At 42.9% G+C, this 21,045-nt stretch overlaps 1 protein-coding gene across 8 annotated transcripts in view; it reads right to left on the bottom strand.

Moving 5' to 3' along the window:
- The window catches only part of PARN (poly(A)-specific ribonuclease), a 191,294-nt gene that overhangs the window by 129,385 nt on the left and 40,864 nt on the right, over window positions 1–21,045 (bottom strand). For all 8 annotated transcript variants that reach the window (XM_054533037.2, XM_024241365.3, XM_054533038.2 and 5 more), the window contains 5 exon segments: window positions 19,918–19,961; window positions 18,370–18,412; window positions 17,964–18,039; window positions 15,797–15,907; window positions 14,475–14,544 (listed from right to left, as the gene is read on the bottom strand). In XM_054533037.2, the coding sequence (XP_054389012.1) occupies window positions 14,475–14,544; window positions 15,797–15,907; window positions 17,964–18,039; window positions 18,370–18,412; window positions 19,918–19,961 (344 nt within the window).

The raw sequence follows: 21,045 nt of genomic DNA, 5'->3' as shown, positions 1-21,045 counted from the left end.
AGGATGCCAAGGAATGCCTGCAGCCACTGGAAGCCAGAGGAGGTAAGGGACAGATTCTTCCCCAGAGCCTCTGGAGGGAGCTCGGCAATGCTGATGACTTGATTTGAAACTTCTGGCCTCCAGAACCATGAGAGATGTATTCACCTAAAACACTTAGTATTTTAAGCCACCAAGCTTGTAGTAACTTGTCACAGCAGCCACAGAACACTAATCCAATACCCTACTACAGAGGAGGCAAGCTGCTTAAATATACATCCAAAGGTTGACTGATCTCCTTTTACCTCAACAAGTTACTTTTTAAATTATAATAATAAACAAGCTATTAAGCCAGAGAGGAATGTACTTTAAAGTAACCAGAGCAAACACGAGACTAGAAGAGCTCAGCACGTGGACTGCCCCTGCAGTGCTGAAGGGCTAGCATACCAAGTACAGGTTGCTGGGTGGGTGGCCTGAAGGTTTCTTTAAAAAGCAGCCTTTTGATGCTGCCACAGAAGTGGCAATCAAGATCACAAGGCAGAAATTAAATAAGACAGTATCAACTTGAGGCAAGCAGTCCCTTCCCTGAAGTAGCACTTGTTTCCAGTCTTAAAAAACCAGACTCAAGGCTTCACAGTAATTTAATGTGCCCTGTCTTTTGACTTTGTGAAAATCAGTGAGTGCATTAAACTTTGAGGGTAATCAAACCAAGCCAATTCATGGAGATTCTTTTTATCACGGTAACTTGGGGAGCCAAAAACGAAATAAACAAGACTTTGAGGCAAAATAAATGGCTTTGGTTAAAGTATGTGAGGAAGAAAAAATGCATCTTGTGTATTAGGGGAAAATATATTTTGTGAACTAGGGAAAAACAGGCTTCAAGCCTTCTGGAATCTAGGAGGCTGCTTGAAGCATCTGCAGTGCTATAATTTCACTCCTCCATGGCACCTGACTCCAAAATTTACACAATCCAGAAGAGGCTGAAAATGGGGACTCCATTTTTTTAAAGACATATTTCCTGGGCTCTTTATGATTAAAGAGTAATATCAACAATCATACCACTGTCCACATGCAGCCAGTTTATGATAAGCTGTGCTGCCTAGTCCAGGTTCATATCCATTTTTGGTAAAAGCTACAGGGCAGATGATATCACCTTTTAAAAGATTTGTTACTCCTTCATGCAAGCACATTAATATAAAATTAAAGGATAACTACTACCAAGTTCTTGGGAAAGCCAGCCAATAAGAAAGAAGGGGCCCATGATCACCACTGCTGTAAGTGGCCTCCTTCCTGCCTTCCCTGACCTCGGTTCTGGCATCACCAGGTGCTTCTGAGAAAGGGATGAGAAGGGATGTGCCTGGCACAGGCAGACAAATGGAGGAGGCTGTGTTCTCGACCCTAATGCCTCACAAATCACACAGCCTCCCCAGCATCAGAAGGTTCAACACAAATTAGTGCAAATAACACACAGGGCAGGTATTTTCTTTTCACTTACAACCCAACTTTGCAGCAAGACCTTTAAAATTAAGATGCAAAGACAGTTATAAAGTGTTTTCTTAAGAAGATATCTAAATTGCCATTCTCTATTAAAAAGTTTTTGTTGGCAACATGTATGTGGGCCACTTTGCTTCTATCAACACAGAGAGACTGTCACCCAAGGGTCCTCAGCTCAGAACACACCGCCTGCTGTGTTTCTTTCATAAAATGAAAACCTACCCAGCACTGTGGGAGGCCGAGACGGGAGAATCTTTTGGGTCCAGAAGTTCAAGACCAGTCTGGGCAACATTGCGAGACCTCATCTCTATGACAAACTTTTTTTTTTTTTTTTTTACCTTTATTTTTTTTTTGAGATGGAGTCTCACACCCTGTTGCCCAGGCTGGGGTGCAGTGGCACGATCTCGGCTCGCCACAGCCTCTGCCTCCTGGGTTCAAGCGATTATCCCGCTTCAGCCTCCCGAGTAGCTGGGACTAAAGGTGCCCGCCACCATGCCCGGCTAATTTTTTTGTATTTTCAGTAGAGACGGGGTTTCACCACATTGGCCAGGCTGGTATGAAAAACTTTAAAAAAAAAGATAGCTGGGTGTGGTAGCATGCACCTGTACTCCCTGCTATTTGGAGGGTGGAGCAGGAGGATCCCTTGGGACCAGGATGCAATGAGCCATGTTTGCTCCACTGCACTCCAGCCTGGGTGACAGAACCAGACCCTGTCTCAAAAAAATAATTTAAAAAAATAATTTAAAAAAATGCCGGGCGCTGGCCGGGCGCGGTGGCCCACATCTGCAATCCCAGCACTTTGGGAGGCTGAGGCGGGCAGAGATCAAAACCATCCTGTCCAACATGGTGAAACGCTGTCTCTACTAAAAATACAAAAAGTTAGCAGGGCATGGTGGCACGTGCCTGTAGTCCCAGCTACTCGGGAGGCTGAGACAGGGGAATCGCTTGAACCTGGGAGGCGGAGGTTGCAGTGAGCCGAGATTACGCCACTGCACTCTAGCCTGGCAACAGAGCAAGTCTCCATCTCAAAAAACATTAAATTAAATTAAATTTAAAAAAAAATGCGGGGACAGTGGCTCATGTCTGTGCACTCAACGCTTTGACAGGCTGAGGTAGGCGGATCACTCGAGGCCAAGAGTTCGAGACCAGCCTGGCCACCATGGTTAAACCCCATCTCTACTAAAAATACAAAAATTTGCCGGGTATGGTGGCTTGAGCCTGTAATCCCAGCTACTCAGGAGGCTGAGGCATGAGAATTGCTAGAGCCTCGAAGGTGAAGGTTGCAGTGAGACGAGATCACGCCACTGCACTCCAGCCTGGGCGATGGAGGAGACTGTCTCAAAAAATATATATAAATTAAAAAAAAAAGAATTTAAAAAAACGAAATGAAATGAGAAACAAGATTTCCATTATTTTCTTCAAGTTCACTGCAGTGTAAGTCACAGTAACAACCACCCTTTCTGCACACCTACTACATGCCACACCCAACACCAAACAGCCTTATCAGCGGTGCTACCCAACCAGGTGGAGATTATGATCTCCAGTTGAAAGACTAGAAACCTAGCTTTGGCAAGACAAATCTCCCGTCCGGTGGCATCAATCCAACCGACCCACCCTGAAGCCTCAGCTATTTCCCTTATGCTCCTGCTGCCTTACATATAAGCCACCCTAGCTGAGATGTGGCACAGATCCACATCTATGTATCTTAAAGTTTATGTGCCCAAGGTGTGATCTAAACATAAGGCAGTAATACAATTACAAAAGAAAAATGCTCCAGGTGATGCAAAATATCATTGTTTTAATAAATTAAAATGTCAGTGAAGCAACGAGTTGCTCAAAAAGAACAGTTCACAAAAGGATACATTCATAGACAGATTAGAGGTAACCAGGAGCTGAGGGGAGGCGGAAGATAGGGAGTTACTGGCTTGCTGGTTAGAGTTTCTGTTTGGGGTGATGAAAAGTTCTGGAAATAGTGGCTATGGTTGTATAATATTGTGAATGTAATTAATGCCATCAAACTGTACATTTTAAATGGTTAAATGGCAAAAGTTGTATATTTTACCAAATTTTAAAAAATTAATAATGTAATATGCCAAAAACCAATGAACTATACACTTTAAATGAGTGAACTATATGGTATATGAATTTATATCTCAATAAAGTGGTTTTGAAATAGGAAAGAGGAGGCCGGGTGCGGTGGCTCACGCCTGTAATCCCAGCACTTTGAGAGGCCGAGGCAGGCCGAGGCAGGAGTTCAAGACCAGCCTGGCCAACATGGTGAAACCCTGACTCTACTAAAAATACAAAAATTAGCAGGGTGCGGTGGCGCGTGCCTGTAATCCCAACTACTCAGGAGGCTGGGGCAGAAGAATTGCTTGAATCTGGGAGGTGGTATCACACTGCACTCCAGCCTAGGTGGCAGAGCGAGACTCTGTCTCAAAAAAAGAAAAGAAAAAAGGAAAGAGGGCCGGGCACTGTGGCTCATGCCTGTAATCCCACCACTTTGGGAGACCGAGGCGGGCGGATCATGAGGTCAAGAGTTTGAGACCAGCCTGCCCAACACGGTGAAACCCTGTCTCTTATACTAAAAGTACAAAAATTAGCCAGACATGGTGGCGCGTGCTTGTAGTCTCAGCTACTTGAGAGGCTGAGGTAGGAGGATCCCTTGAACCTGGGAGGTGGAGGTTGCAGTGAGCCAAGATCATGCCACTGCACTCCAGCCTGGGCGAAAGAGTGAGACTCCATCTCAAAAAAAAAAAAAAGAAAAAAGAAAAAGGAAAGAGGCTAGGCACCGTGGGTCACGTCTGTAATCCCAGAACTTTGGGAGGCTGAGGTTGGAGGATCGTTTGAACCCAGGAGGTCAAGACCAGTGAGGGCAACATAGTGAGGCCCCCATCTCTACAAAAAAAAAAAAAAAAAATTAGCCAGGCATGGTGGCATGCGCCTTTGGTAGCTACTTGGGAGGCTGAGGCAGGAGGACCATTTATGCCCAGAAGGTTGAGGGTGCAGTGAGCCATGATCATGCCTCTGCACTCCAGCCTGGGTGACAGAGCAAGACCCTGTCTCAAGGGAAAGAAAAAGAAAAGAATTAAAGTTAAAATTTAAAAAAGGAAAGAAACAGCTTCTAATAGTTCACTTAGAAGATATATTTCTTTACTTCCTTTTCCCAATAAAAGTCTAAAACTCCAGGCGCAGTGGCTCATGCCTGTAATTCCAACACTTTGGGAGGCCAGGGTGGGTGGTTCACTTGAGGTCAGGAGTTCAAGACCAGCCTAGCCAACTTGGTGAAAGCCCATCTCTACCAAAAATATAAAAATTAGCTAGGAGTGGTGGCGGGCGCCTGTAATCCCAACTATCAGGAGGCGGAGGCAGAGACTGCAGTGAGCCAAGATTGCACCACTGCACTCCAGCCTGGGCAACAGAGCAAGATTCCAACTCAAAAAAAAAAAAAAAAAAAGTCTAAAACTGAAAACACAATACAGAACTAAGAGTAAGAACTAACCATATGATTCAAAGGGGAGAAACAAAAAACAGTAACATATTCAATCTTCTCTCTGCATATTATTTAGTTACATGTAGGTTTTTTGGGTGGGTCTCCTCTGCTTTCTGGTCAAGGCTCAATAATTCAAAACAAAGTCCTGTTTACTGGATGTACACAGTGCATCATACAACATCTTCTATGAAAACCAAACAGCCCTCCTTCTGTTCCCCACATCTAGTCAGAGAAGCGTCTCAAACTATGTCACCACAGCAGTGACAGCAGTGACAAGTTAACTGAGGCCTATGATGTACCAGGCACTGTGCATTTTACACACACTCTCTCATTTCATCCTCACAACAACCCTATCAAACGAGTTCTAATATTCTCAATTTACAGACGAGGAAGCTGAGGTACAGAGAGGGTAAGTAACTTGCCCAAGATCACACAGGTAATAAGGAGCAGAGCCAGGATTCAACTGTACTATACTACGCTCCACAATATCCTGAAGTGAAGCAATCCTACTGGAGAAATCAATCAAATGGCTTTTTAAATATTTAAATTCAAATGGAAATGAATCCTGTGGAGTGTTGTGACACTGACAGCTATGCGCTTACCAACAATAAAGCTATGTTAAAACTCGTGTTTATGTTGGGAAGCTGAAGTCCCATGGAGGAGGGAGGCGGAATTACTCTAAGACTCAATTTAATACACTGCTCCTCTGTATGAGGGAGGGACAGGCTGGACAGCAGAAGGTTAAGCGAGGGCTTCCCTGCAGGTGATCAGGCAGCACCCTCCAGGGAGACAAGCTTGACACACGGGGTCCCTCAACAACCCACTGCGACCCTGCATGCCATGCTGCTGGGCACGAATGGCAGTTGTGCTAGTAAGCAGCAAATAAAGCCTTGCTCTGTCCATTACTGGCGAAAGGGCTGGGAAGAACTCTTTTTTTTTTTTTTTGGTCACCCAAAATAAGTTGACACTGGGAAGAAATCTTTAATTCTTCAGTTTAAAATCTCTCTGATGTTAAATGTCAAGCACATGCATATTATAAGAAAAACCCAATTTGCTAACAGCATGCAATTGCTTTCTATGGAGAAAAAGGGAAAATACTGGTGTGCTTTTATTTCAGGCACCATAGTTTCCTTCCTCTCCCGTCTGTACGTACAGCTGTTATGTATACCTATTCAATCCTCCATACACTGCTGCGTTATATTCATTTCAAAAACAAAACTTTAAAAAATGCTCCAAACCAAAGCCATCATGCTTCTATTACATACCAACATGACACAATCATCATCTGATTTTTCATAAGCAAACACTAATGGGGAGGTACAAGCAAAAGTAGACACTTCACATTTGTTGCTACTGCACTCCAATTTTATGTCCACAAGCTAACAAGGTTTCTTTTTCATTAAACTAAAACATAAAACACATTCTGCTACCACCTCTACCTCTACTGAATCTCCTAGCGTGTTAGATCTTCTTGTATTTTTTCTTTTTTTTTTTTTTGAGACAGGGTCACGCTCTGTCACCAAAGCTGGAGTGCAGTGCTGCAACCATGGCTCACTGCAGCCTCAACCTCCTGGGCTGAAGCAATCCTCCTGCCTCAGCCTCCTGAGTAGCTGGGACTACGGGCATGTGCCACCATTCCCAGCTAATTTTTTTTTAAGAGATGGAGTCTCGCTATGTTCCCCTGCCTGGTCTCAACTCCTGGCCTCAAGCAGTCCACCTCCCTGGCCTCCCAAAGTGCTAGGATTATAGGCATGAGCCACCATGCCCAACTTTATTTATTTATTTTCAATTAACAACTAAAAATTGTATATATTGATATGTACATGTTTTGAAATATGTATACACTGTAAGATGGCTAAATTAGACTAATATATCCATTACCTAACATACTCACTTTTTGCAGTGAAAACACTTAAAACCTACTCTTCTGGTAATTTTCAAGTTTACAATACACTGTTAGTAACTACAGTCACCATGCTGTATAACAGATCTCTTGAACTTATTCCTACTAACTGAAATTTTGTGTCCTTTGACCAATATCTCCCCAATCCTCTCCGCACCCCTTATATTTCAAGAAACGGAAAAGAATATATGCTGGGCACTTACTAAGTTCTAGGAACTATCAAAGTCCTTTCACATCTCGTACAATCCTTATAACCTCGACGGAAGATGATATGCTTTGGCTATGTCCCCATCCAAATCTTATCTTGAATTGTAACTCTCACAATTCCCACATGTTGTGGGAGGAACGTGATGGAAGGTGATTGAATTATGGGGGCGGGTCTTTCCTGTACTGTTCTTTTGATAGTGAATGAGTCTCATGAGATCTGATGCTTTTAAAAACGGGAGGTTCCCTGCACAAGCTCTCTTGTCTGCTGCCATGTGAGATGTGCCTTTTATCTTCTATCATGATTGTGAGGCCTCCCCAGCCACATGGAACTGTAAGTCCAATAAACCTCTTTCTTTTGTAAATTGCCCAGTCTCAGGTATGTCTTTATCAGCAGCATGAAAATGGACTAATACAGTAAATTGGTACGGGGGGGGGGGGGGGGGGGCGGTGCCAAAAAGCTATCAAAAAATGTGAAAGTGACTTTGAAACTGGGTAACAGGCAGAGGCCGGAACAGTTTGGAGGGCTCAGAAGAAGACAGAAAAATGTGGGAAAGTTTGGAACTCCCTAGAGACTTGTTGAATGGTTTTGACCAAAATGCTGATAATGACATGGATAATGAAATCCAAGCTGAGATGGTCTCAGATGGAGATGAGGAACTTTTTGGGAACTGGAGCAAAGGTGACTCTTGTTATGTTTTAGCAGACACTGGCAGCATTTTGCCCTTGCCCTAGAGATTTGTAGAACTTTGAGCTTGAGAGAAATAATTTAGGGTATCTGGCAGAAGAAATTGCTAAGCAGCAAAGTATTCAAGAGGTGACCTGAGTGCTGTTAAAGGCATTCAGTTTTATGAGGGAAGTAGAGCATAAAAGTTTGGAAAATTTGAAACCTGACAATGTGATAGAAAAGACAATCCTGGCCGGGCATGGTGCCTCATGCCTGTAATCCCAGCAGTTTGGGAAGCCAAGGTGGACAGATCATGAGGTCAGGAGTTCGAGACGAGCCTGACCAACATGGTGAAATCCCATCTCTACTAAAAATACAAAAATTAGCTGGGCATGGTGGCGCATGCCTGTAATCCCAGCTACTCAGGAGGCTGAGGCAGGAGAATCACTTGAACCCAGGAGGTGGAGGTTGCAGTGAGCCAAGACTGCGCCACTGCACTCCAGCCTGGGCGACAGAGTGAGACTCCATCTCACAAAAAAAAAAAAAAAAAAAAAAAGAAAGAAAAAAAGAAAATCCCGTTTTCTGAGGAGAAATTAAGCTGGCTGCAGAAATTTGCGTAAGTAACGAGGAGCCAAAGACAACGGGGAAAATGTCTCCAGGGCGTGTCAGAGGTCTTCAAGGCAGGCCCTCCCTTCACAGGCCCGGAAGTTTAGGAGGAAAAAATGGTTTCATTGGCCAGGCCCAAGGGCCCTCTGCTGTGTGCAGTCTAGGGACTTGGTGCCCTGCATCCCAGCTGCTCCAGCCGTGACTAGAAGTGGCCAAGGTATAGCTCAGGCTGTTGCTTCAGAGGGTGGAAGCCCTAGGCCTTTGCAACTTCCATGCAGCATTGAGCCTGCGGGCGCACAGAAGTCAAGAATTGAGGTTTGGGGACCTCTACCTAGATTTCAGAAGATGTATGGACATGCCTGGATGCCCAGGAAGAAGTCTGCTGCAGGGGTGGGGCCCTCATGGAGAACTTCTGCTAGGGCAGTGCAGAAGGGAAATGTGGGGTCAGAGCCCCCACACAGAGTCCCTGCTGGGGCACCACCTAGTGGAGCTGTGAGAAGAGGGCCACTGTCCTTCAGACCCCAGAATGGTAGATCCACCAACAGCTTGCACCATGCATCTGGAAAAGCCACAGACACTCAACGCCAGCACATGAAAGGAGCCAGGAGGGAGGCTGTAACCCTGCAAAGCCACAGGAGCAGAGCTGCCCAAGACCATGGGAACTCGCCTCCTGCATCAGCGTAATCTGAACATGAGACATAGAGTCAAAGGAGATCATTTTGGAGCTTTAAGATTTGACTGCCCTGCTGGATTTCAGACTTGCGTAACTTGCCCAAGATCACACTGGTAATAAGAGCCTGTAGCCAATTACTCCCATTTGGAATGGCTGTATTTATCCATAGCCTGTACCCCCATTATATCTAGGAAGTAACTAACTTGCTTGTGATTTTACAGGCTCATAGGCGGAAGGGAGACTTGCCTTGACTCAAATGAGAGTTTGGACTGTGGACTTTTAAGTTAATGCTGAAATAAGACTTTGGGGGACTGTTGGGAAGGCATGACTGGTTTCGAATTGTGAGGACATGAGATTTGGGAGGAGCCGAGGGTGGAATTATATGGTTTGGCTGTGTCCCCACCCAAATCTCATCTTGAATTTTAACTCCCACAATTCCCACGTCATGGGAGGAACCCGGTGGGAGGTGATAGAATTATGGGGCAGGTCTTTCCTGCACTGTTCTCATGATAGTGAATGAATCTCACAAGATCTGATGGTTTTAAAAATGGGAGTTTCCCTGCACAAGCTCTCTTCTCTTGTCTGCTGCCATGTGAGATGTGGCTTTCACCTTCTGCCATGACTGTGAGGCCTCCCCAGCCACGTGAAACTACAAGTCCAATAAACCTCTTTATTTTGTAAATTGCCCTGTCTCAGTTATGTCTTTATTAGCAGCATGAAAATGGACCAATACAGAAGGTGAATCATTTTATCCCCATTTTACAGAGGAGAAAACATTTGTCCGAGAGCATATCATTCCTTGTCTCATCGGTAGCTCAGAAAGACCATAAAGCAGTGTCATTCCAGGAAGGCCTACATTTCCAGCGGAACCCTGTTCAGATTCAAAACAAGGAAGCAGTCCTGTAGAGTAAACTGCAGGCATCTAGCTCATCTTTTCGCATTCCAGTGCTTACTGAAAATAGCCAAAAAAGAGACCTGCTTATTCTTCCTCTTTCTAAGAACTGAGGTAAACAGAAAACAACCTTCCCGAAAACCTTCATAAAAGGGTCAAGGTGTCTTGACAATACCGAAGACAGTTAACAAAACATAAGGCAAACGTCTGATTTTGTGCTTTCTGTTGTACAATAAAAAGCAAAAGCAGAGAGTATTTTTAGCTCTTAGATTTTAGATCTGGATTCGACCAAAGGATCTTAACATTAAGTCTGGTTTTCAATGCATTGATTAAAACTGACCAAGGTTATAAAAGGAGGTACATCATTTCCTGACGAGAGAGCCTCCAATATAAACAGAGTGCATTCCACACAGGCTGTCATTAGCAGTGGCGTGATCCCGATTTCCATGGCTCAATTCTCTCATGACTTTCCTCCTGATTCCAAAAAAGCAAGGAGAACTATGGGAGGTGCCCAGGCCATGAAAAAGACAAAATGGCACCATGCAAAACCCTCATGGGACATTCTTCCAGACCAGTATGGCTTAAAAAAACACCTCATATCACATTCAGTCTTTGCATACTGCTTAAACAACAGTGGTCTCAGGATTTCCTCAATAGTTGACTTGGTAAAGCTTCCCAAAATGGCATAAGTGATGCTACTAAATGCTAATTTAGAATAATGCAGAAATAAGTGAAGTTTATTTCCCCTCAAGGTTTACTTTTTAAATGTTAAGTCTGGTGAGAGCAAAATAAAATATTGTTTGCATATGTGGGCAGTTTAATGTCCACCCAAATTTATGTTAGGAGTATGCATGTTTGGTAAAGGTTACATTTAGAAAAGACTGGTGTCAAAATAAATTAATCTTCAGAAAATCTTGCATATTTTTCTAAAATCATCAGCTTGAGATAATGTTGGGGGCAACTACCGAATGTTTTTCTACAAGGGTAACCATGAAAAATGACAAAAATCAAGGTTTAATATCCTAAATCACCTGCAAGTAAGTAAAAACAAGGTCAGTATTAACATAGAAAGAGATGTCAAAAGAAGGAATTGTTTTTCCTTTTTTTTTTCTTTTTGGTCTCCTGTTCCCACACTCAAGTGATCCTCCTGCCTCAGCCTCCCGAGTAGCTGGGACTACAGGTGTGTGCCCCTACACCCAGCTAATTTTTGTGTTTTTTGTAGAGACTGGGTTTTGCCACATTGTCCAGGCTGCTCTCAAACTCCTGGGCTCAAGCAACCCTCCTTCCTCACCTTCATAAAGTGGTGGGTTTACAGGCATGAGCCATGGCACCGGGTCCAGAAAACCCACTTTACTTACTTAGTTACATTTATTTATTTATTTTTGAGATGGAGTCTCACTCTTGTTGCCCAGGCTGGAATGCAGTGGTGCAATCTCGGCTCACTGCAACCTCTGCCTCCTGGGTTTAAGCAATTCTCCTGCCTCAGCCCCCGCAGTAGCTGGGATTACAGGCACCCATCAACATGCCCGGCTAATTTTTGTATTTTTAGTAGAGACACGGTTTCGCCATGTTGGCCAGGCTGGTCTTGAACTCTTGACCTCAGGTGATCCGCCCGCCTCAGCCTCCCAAAGTGCTGGGATTACAGACATGGGCCAACGCATCTGGCCATAAAACCCACTTTCTAAGGGGGTTAAGAATGAATGCCTATACTTAACCAACTTATTCCAATAAATAATAATAAAAACAGGCCATGCATGGTGGCTCACGCCTGTAATCCCAGCACTTTGGGAGGCCAAGGCAGGTGGATTACCTGAGATCAGGAGTTTGAGACCAGCCTGGCCAACATGGCGAAACCCTGTCTCTACTAAAAATACAAAATTTAGCAGGGCGTGGTGGTACGAGCCTGTAGTCCCAGCTACTCGGGAGACTGAGGCAGGAGAATCGCTTGAACCTAGGAGGTGGAGGTTGCAGTGAGCTGAGATCACGCCACTGCACTCCAGCCTAGATGACAGAGCGAGACTCTGTCTCACAAAAAAAAAAAAAAAAAAAAGAGTAAGAAAAACAGTTCTTGGCTAGGCGCAGTGACTAACGCCTGTAACCCCAGCACTTTGGGAGGCCGAGGCGGGTGGATCACCTGAGGTCGGGAGTTCGAGACCAGCCCAACCAACATGGAGAAACCCCATCTCTACTAAAAATACAAAAAAATGGCCGGGCATGGTGGCACTTGCCTGTAATCCCAGCTACTCGGGAAGCTAAGGCAGGAGAATCACTTGAACCTGGGAGGCAGAGGTTGTGGTGAGCCGAGATCACGCCATTGCTCTCCAGCCTGGGCAACAAGCAACAAGAGCGAAACAACGTCTCAGGAAAAAAAAAAAAAAACCCAGTTCTTATTTTGTATTTCAAATCTTGCAGGAATATTTTTCCTTCAATGATGAAGAAAATATTCTTCCTTTACAGATTGGAAAAAAATAGACCAAAAAAAAAAAAATCACAGAAGGATTCCCGAATCCCACCTCCTATTCAACTACTCTTGGTATGCATCTAGGTTTTACAAAAAAATTCTGAATGGACAGATGTCCCAATTCAAAATAAAGCTATATATTTACTGTCTAGTTCTTTTCAATAATAGTCCTGCACAGTATTAGCAATATTAGATTGATCTAGAAATACAGAAAGTCTCAGCTAGCTTTTTTTTTCTTTTTTTTTTTTTGAGAGGGAGTCTCACTCTGTTGCCCAGGCTGGAGTGCAGTGGTGTGATCTTGGCTCACTGCAGCTTCCGCTTCCTGGTTTCAAGCGATTCTCCTGCCTTAGCCTCCCGAGTAGCTGGGAATACAGGCTAATTTTTATACTTTTAGTACAGACCAGGTTTCACCACGCTGGCCAGGCTGGTCTCGAACTCCTGACCTCAAGTGATCTGCCCACCTCGTTCTCCCAAAGTGCTGGGATTACAGGCGTGAGCCACTATACCCAGCCCAGCTAAGCTTTTTAATCAAAGTTTATTTTGATTGCTCTGCATGTTGGTCACATACATGGCTGATGAACTAGATGCAGCCCACTTCTAACCCAGTTTGTATCCAACATCTCATTTTATAAGGAGCTGACTTTAGTGGAGAAGCAGGATTACTGTTTTAATATTTACACCACGTAAATATTTACAAATGACTACTCAGGAGACTGAGGTGGAAGGATCGCTTGAGCTCAGGGGGTGGAGGCTGCAGTGAGCCGAGATCATGCCACTGCACTCCAGCATGGAAAAAAGAGCAAGACCGTGCCTCAAAAAAATAATAATTACAAATGAGTCAACATCTCTCAGTTGAAAAATACTGCAGAACAATGAATTTAACATCAAGTACATAAAAATGTAAGGGAACAATCATAATTGGACCTATATTTAGCTGGCCACAGTGGTTCACACCTGTAATCCCAGCACTTTGGGAGGCTGAGGTGGGCAGATAACCTGAGGTTGGGGAGTTTGAGAGCAGCCTATTCAGCATGGTGAAACCCCATCTCTACTAAAAATATAAAAATTAGCCAGGCATGGTGGTACATGCCTGTAGTTCCAGCTACTCCAGAGGCTGCAGCAGGAGGATTGCTTGAACCCAGGGGGCAGACATTGCAGTGAGCTGAGATTGTGCCACTGCACTCCACACTCCAGCCTGGGTGACAGAGTGAGACACCATCTCAAAAAAAAAAAAAAAAGAACTATATTTAACATCAATCACCCGTAGGTTCCATGGTCTACGGCAAAGGCTACATTTCCAAAGACAAACACTGCCCCAAAAAATAAACGAGCTAAGAAAATCATGTTTTCTACAGGCGCCCGCCACCACGCCAGCTAATTTTTTGTATTTTTAGTAGAGACGGGGTTTCATTTTGTTAGCCAGGATGGTCTCAATCTCCTGACCTCGTGATCCGCCTGCCTCAGCCTCCCAAAGTGGGGGGATTACAGGCGTGAGCCACTGCACCTGGCCAGGAAATTTTCTTTCTTTTTTTTTTTTTTCCAGACAGAGTTTTGCTGTGTTGCCCAGGCTGGAGTGCAGTGGTGCAATCTTGGCTCACTGCAACCTCTGCCTCCTGGGTTGAAGCAATTCTCCCACTACAGCCTCCCAAGTAGCTGGGATTACAGGCACACGCCACCACGCCTGGCTAATTTTTTATTTTTAATAGAGACGAGGTTTTACCATGTTGGCCAGGCTGGCCTCGAACTCCTCACCTCAAGCGCTCTGCCCACCTCAGCCTCCCAAAGTGCTGGGATTACAGGCGTGAGCCACCACACCCAGCCCCTCATAGGAAATTTAAATGCCAGAACTACCAGTTCTTTTTCTTGGAAGAGATGCACTACGTCTAGCAATGTTTTCTTTTTTTTTTTTTTAAGCCTGTATTTTTAATACATTTGTTCCCCAAAAGGTCACTTTCTACTTTCAAAACACATGTGAGTCACTCGAGATGAAAAACATTTTATCTAAAAATGTGCTATAGCTCCCAATAACTCCAAACTGACATCCCAAGATATGAGGCTGTTCCACAGTGAGAGAACTTGGAAACTGGAACTCTCTGATTACTTACTTGTTAAAAAAAGGTTCAATGAGTTTTGATCTGGCAGACACATGAATTTTTGGAGGGCTGAGAAAAGAACCTAATGAAGAAAAGAAGAGAGGTATTATTATTCCTAGTCACACAGACCAAGCCTGAAAGTTCAGACCAAAACAGATTTAAATTAACAGCATGGTTCAACAAGGGTGAAAGGTATTCTTTTTTTTGAGTCGGAGTTTCACTCTTGTTGCCCAGGCTGGAGTGCAATGGCGCAATCTTGGTTCACTGCAACTTCCACCTCCCAGATTCAAGTGATTCTCCTGCCTCAGCCTCCTGAGGACCAGGGATTACAGACATGTGCCACCATGCCCAGCTAATTTTGTATTTTTAGTGGAGACAGGGTTTCTCCATGTTGGTCGGGCTGGTCTCAAACTCCTAACCTCAGGTGATCCGCCCGCCTCAGCCTCCTAAAGTGCTGAGATTACAGGAGTGAGCCACCACGCCCAGCCTATGAAAGGTATTCTTATGGACCAAGTACCATACCACAGGAAGTGTCAGTGGTTTTCTTGAAGATTTCCTCCTCCCCTCATCTCCTCCCACTCCTACCTCAAAACCCTCCCACTTCTAACTGGGTGAGTGGATCCCAAGGAAATGGTAGTGCTATAGGTTCAATGTTTGTGTCCCCCTAAAATTCATATGTTGAAGCCTCCCCAATACGACGGTATTTGGAAGTGAGACCTTTGGGAGGTAATTAGGTCATGAGGGAATTAGTACCCTTATAAGAAGGGTCAGGAGGCTGGGTGCGGTGGCTCAAGCCTGTAATTCCAGCACTTTGGGAGGCTGAGGTAGGAGGATCACTTGAGCCCAGAAATTCTAGATCAGCCTGGTTAACACAGGAAGACCCTATCTCTATAAAAAAATTAAAAAGTTAGCCGGGCACAGTGATGCACACCAGTAGTCCCAGCTACTTTGGAGGCTGAGGTAGGAGGATCTCTTGAGCCCAGGAGTTCAGCGTTGCAGTAAGCTACGACTATACCACTGTACTTCCAGCCTGGGTGACAGAGTGAGACCCTGACTCTTAAAAAAGAGGCGGCACAGCTTCTGCTCTCTCTGCTCTCCACCACGTAAGGACACAAGAAGGCAGCCATCTGCAAACCAGGAAGTGGGCTCTCACCAGATACTAGGTCTGCTGGCAACTGGGTCTTGGACTTTCCAGCCTCCTGAACATGAGAAATAAATGTCTGTTGTTTAAGTCCCACAGTCTACAGTAATTTACTACAGCAGCCTAAGCCAGGAGACAGGTAAGATCCACCCTAGATCACTGCATGTTTGACTGAAACACATGTAATGCGTACCCAGGTAATTGGCCATGGAGATGAAACACAGCCCTGTGATGTAGGCATCGTAGCCTGCCTCGTGGAGTTGTTCAGAGGCTGTGTCATAACTTGGAAAACCTTCGGCACTTTCTAAGAAAAAAAAGGAAAAAGTTTTCCTCAAAACAAAGACTAGTAAGCACATTGCCCTACCAATCCAAATTGCATTAGTATATGCTAGAGAAATACCCTAAATAGGCAGAAAAAAAGCTATCTATTCCTTAATTTTCTCTATATAAAACCTTAAAATACAAAATAACAGAGTCACTGAAAAGGAGGGCTTTGGTCTAGGATACAGAAATGCCTCAATTACATTATGAAGGACTCAGCCGTGGGCTTTCTCATCCCACACTGGTGGGTGCTATTTATGATCATCCATAACTCACTCTAGGACAATTATTCCTCTTCTGCTTGCTTTCTAAGGCCATGAAAAGGATATTCTTCCCTTATACAAGATGGTCACATCAGGACACAATAGACGATCGAAAGTAAAGATTAAGAGCGTGGGCTCTGGAGTCACACTGAGTTCGAATCTCTGCTCCACCATTTATTTGCTGTATGACCTTGGGAAAGTCACTTCATCCCTAAGCTTCCAGTTTTGTAAAATGGAGATGATAATCAAACCTTCTTCAAAAGGTTATTGTTAGGATCAGATGAGATAATATAAGTTAAACTCTTACCTAGTGCTTGGTACATGGTAAGTGCTCAAAAACTGTTATCTATCAATACCTGAGGCAACCCTCCCCCAAAAAAAGAGAAGACTGCAATTCAATATCAACAGCTGCAACTCACTACTGTCCTCTACCATGTTCCCAAGCTTAGAGATCGAAAGGTGACAGCATAACCGACTCCAAAAATAAATCGAACTTGCTATAATGCTGGCCTTGGATCATGGAGTCACTTTACAGCAAAGACCACTTTATATACAATATGGTTCTTTTGTGACACTGATAAATACAGATGTGACCAGATAAACTCTAAGAGGAATGACCTGCTTTAGACTGAATTCTCTACTAGATACCACTATTTTATATGGAAATAATAACATAAAACTATAACTCATAAATAATTATATCCTAGAACCATTCTGGAAATGAATGTCAGGAAGGTTACTATAACACAGAATCAAAAGCATAGATGGAAATTAACAATGAAAAGGCTGTAACTGTTTTTATGTCAATACAATGCTCTTTAAGCAAGAATTCTATAACTCCGTATTAAATATTAGACTTGATGCCTATAAAAAAGCCTTTTAACATGGTAGCCAGCTAAGTAATATCTTCTACTCCATCATCAACTGAGACACATTCTTTCCAAAATCAATTATTTCCATTATATTGTTATAGAAAAGGTCCAAGTTTTCTCCCCCAATGGCCCACCACCACTTTTCTTAATTCCTTTCTTGGACTATTACCCAGAAAGAGGCAAATAACTGTAATCTTGGCTGCTTTAATACCTTGCATTATCAATTTCTACACCATTAGTCCTATTATCTATGTCTTTAGAAGTTTTCAGGCTATAGCTAATGGCTCGCTAATCACCATATCAGCAGCACAATCAGGTTAACAGGGACCAAGGAAGTAGCACCTGGAAGGCTCTCCACATACCTTGGTGGTGGCCGGAGGTGGCAAAACACCTCCATCGCATCTCCCTACTTCGGGTTTTCCTCAGTGCTGCTGTTTCTACTCTCTAAACCAGCTGAAAAGGAGGCAGGGTGGGGACTTGCCTTAATCTCATCTGTAAATCCAGTTCTCGGGCTTTTCTGAGATGGAAAATGTATTTTTTACTCTACCCCTGGTGATTAATCACTAGCTCTTTGTCTCTGCTTCAATAATGTATGAAAGAATAGAAGGGCACATCAAGTTTTAGGAGAATTCCATATATTAGAAAATAAAAGCCTTGAAGCTTTAATTGCTAAAATTCTCAATGAATGGCTACCCAACTCCATTAACATAAAATAGATGTAGAATTAAAAGACCATCTTTATTCAAAAAACAATAATTCAACACACGGCATGTCCAAGTGAATTCAGCCAAAACCTATAAACAAACAATATGGTTTCCAGAGCCATTCTGCTTTTCTTCTACAATATACATCAATAATTATTACAAACAGTTTGGAGGGTTTCCGGTTTGTTTAATATTCTTACCAACTTTAGGAGGGCTGAAAGGTGTCTCTTTTAACCGCTTTTCCAATTCCGCAAGGGATGTGTTGTTAATGATATCCTGCAAACCAGGAAGCAAAGAATTATGAGATTTCATCATCTCAGTACAATATATTAAAGAGATTCACTGACCCAAAAAAAAAAAAAAAAGACAGCATCTAGTACTGCCTCCTTGTGTTCTTCAAAGAAACACAGAAGTCTTCGTTTTTTTCAATGTGAAAGAGAAGCAGCTAGTTTAATTTTTATAATATACAAAGTATAACCAAATGAATAAAGATCTTTACAGATGCATTAAATACCTCCAAACCTTCTGCCAGAAGGCTATATTGTTCTGGCATTCATTTCATTCGGTAATATGCAGTCGCTTTATAAAGTAGCAAATGAATAATACCTTAAAAGGTTGTGTGCTGGCCATCAATTTAGTATCCAAGAGTCTAAAAAGAATTTTTAACAAGGTAAACAAAATGTATATCAATGTTTAAAATGTCTTTTACTCAAATATGTAAGCTACTTAAAATAATACATAAAAAACATACTTAAAACATAAAATATTTAATACAGAAAATACTTAAACACAGACAAAGGAATTAAACACATCGGCCGTTTTGAACCCAGCACCAGCATCCCTGCTACGTTGGAGTAGGTACTCAGTCCCATCATCAGCGACTTCATTGAGCAACTGCAGGAGAGTCCACACTTGGAGTACAAGTTCTAGATTCACCTGGATCCTCAGAGAGCCTGGGCTCCATCAGTCTCAAGGGTGAGTCAAATACTCTCACATGGTTGTATGTGGTTCAAATACTGCTGCCGGTCTACCATTCCCAAACTGCTACCATCTACTCCTACTCCTCAGGTTTGTAAACTATAAATTCTTCTGGAGGGCCAAAATCTGCAATCAGTACTTTCATGCTGTTGTTTTTATTTATTATTCTATTTCAGAGATCAGAAACACCAAAAGGGGAGGGTGGGGAGAAACCCACATGAAAACTCTATTTCTCTATTTTTTTTTCATATAAATGTGAACAGAGTGGGTAACAGGACAGAAATAAGCCCAGCTGAAAGAGAAACTGCTCGAACACCACGCCTATCCCTCTTCAACAGGTCCTAAGACAAAAACACTTGTTCGGTAGGCTCCACATGGCTGACCTGTGATGTCTCAGAGATATGTGACATGTGACCTATCAGAACAAGGGGGCAATAATAACTGTGGAAAACACCAACAGGAAAAGGCACTGACTTGAAGTGGATGGAAAAAAAAAATCTCTAGCCAGACGGACAGTTCTTGAATGACTCTTGAACACTCTCAATTGGACACTTCAATAGTTACAAGGTACATCCTACATGCAAGACAGACAAGAGCCATCTCAAGGAGGCTTCACCAGTTCTTCAGACAGCAAGATGAGGGATAAGAAAAAAGGAGTCGCTGTCTACTTTCACTCTCAGTTCAAACTGTGATTTTTTGACAACAAAACCAATCATAAATTTTAAAAACAAGCCACCACAACATTGGAGACATTAAATAAGTTCCAAGCTTATATGAACATGATCTAATGGTTTTAACAAATTACTATATACCTATTTGTATTGTGTATGTCACAATGACTTTTTTTTTTTTTTTTTTTGCGACAGGATCTCACTCTGTCACCCAGGCTGGATAGTAGCACTATTATGGCTCACTGCAACCTGGACCTCCTGGGTTCAAGCAATTCGCCCACTTCAGCCTCCTGAGTAGCTGGACCACAGGTATCCCACCACACCCAGCTAATTTTTTATTTTTTGTAGAGATGTGGTTTCACTATGTTGCCCAGGCTGGTTCTGAACTCCCTAGGCTCAAGTGATCCTTCCACCTCAGTCTCCCAAAGTGGTGGGATTATAGGTGTGAGCCGCCGTGCACAGCCGACTTTTTTAAATGAAAGACAAATCCTCAAAGAAAGCTTACCTGGGGAAAACACATGTTGTCATCTCTTTAAACTCACTTAAGTCCTAAAGAACAAGAGAAAGACTTGTTACAATTTTCCTAATACACTCGCAGTATTAAAAAACATGTAAACAGCTCAAGTTCCATAGCTGTCTTCTCAAACAAGCTGTTGGAGCCCTTAAGCTAAACTACAAAACCCATTTCTAGTTAACAAGTACAAAAAAAAAAACCAAAACCTTCCCAATTTCCTCACTCATTGGGAACCATATAACCTGAAACTAACTTCTGCATAACCAAAACAACAAATTTAAGGATTTAATAGTTGAAATTGGGAAGCGGCAGGGGGTCCAATAAAATGTTAAAAACTACCTATTTGAGAGGCCTGTAATAAATCCAGAAAACTTCCAGTAATAGCTAACAGGCTACGATCTACCACACAAATTTATCGTAACAGTGAGAGAAGCAGAATCATTTAAATTTAAATGGTTTATACAGGAAATGGACATACTGTAAACTAGCTTAGACCTTTCCTGAGATCACCTTTGAAATGTTAGTAAAAATGGCCTTGGAAACACACGCTTTTCAATACACATATGATTCCTGTTTCAACTCCAGAAAATTGCTCAAGTGGCACTAATAGCAAGTGCCTAGATTAGACAATTCATTTCTCAAGTTTATTTTGATCAGGAAGTCTACAGCTGAAATGAGAGTCCTCTAATTTTGAATTAACTCATTTACATACATAATTGCCATGCTAGACTGAGTAGTCATACTCCTGACCCTTTGTAAACTACACTTCTCTTCAATGTTATTCATGCTTCATAGGAAACTGCTGTTTCCAATTAGCTTTTCAAGCCTGTAAATACAGACTGTATTTAGCTAGCCTGACATATTTACCAGCTTTTCAATGGCTATAAATTAATGGGCAAAGCATGAACAGGCGGTTTCAATGCAAAGTCAAAAAATGCAATAATGATGTTTGTAATCTCTCAATACCTCTAGAAAGCTTTACAAGCAAGGAACAAGGAGAATTACAGCCACCTCCAGGGCCAACATATAGGACAGTTCTAGACCAATGTCTTCTAAAAGGTCATGCTCAGGTATCAAGATAGTTCATAAGAAAACACTCTCCCCTAAAAGGCAACTCCA

The sequence above is a fragment of the Pongo abelii genome, chromosome 18, assembly GCF_028885655.2.
Source record: "Pongo abelii isolate AG06213 chromosome 18, NHGRI_mPonAbe1-v2.0_pri, whole genome shotgun sequence".
NCBI classification, from domain to species: Eukaryota; Metazoa; Chordata; class Mammalia; order Primates; family Hominidae; genus Pongo; species Pongo abelii.
Note: the sequence above shows the minus strand (reverse complement) of the source record. Positions and strands in the feature narration are given on the sequence as shown.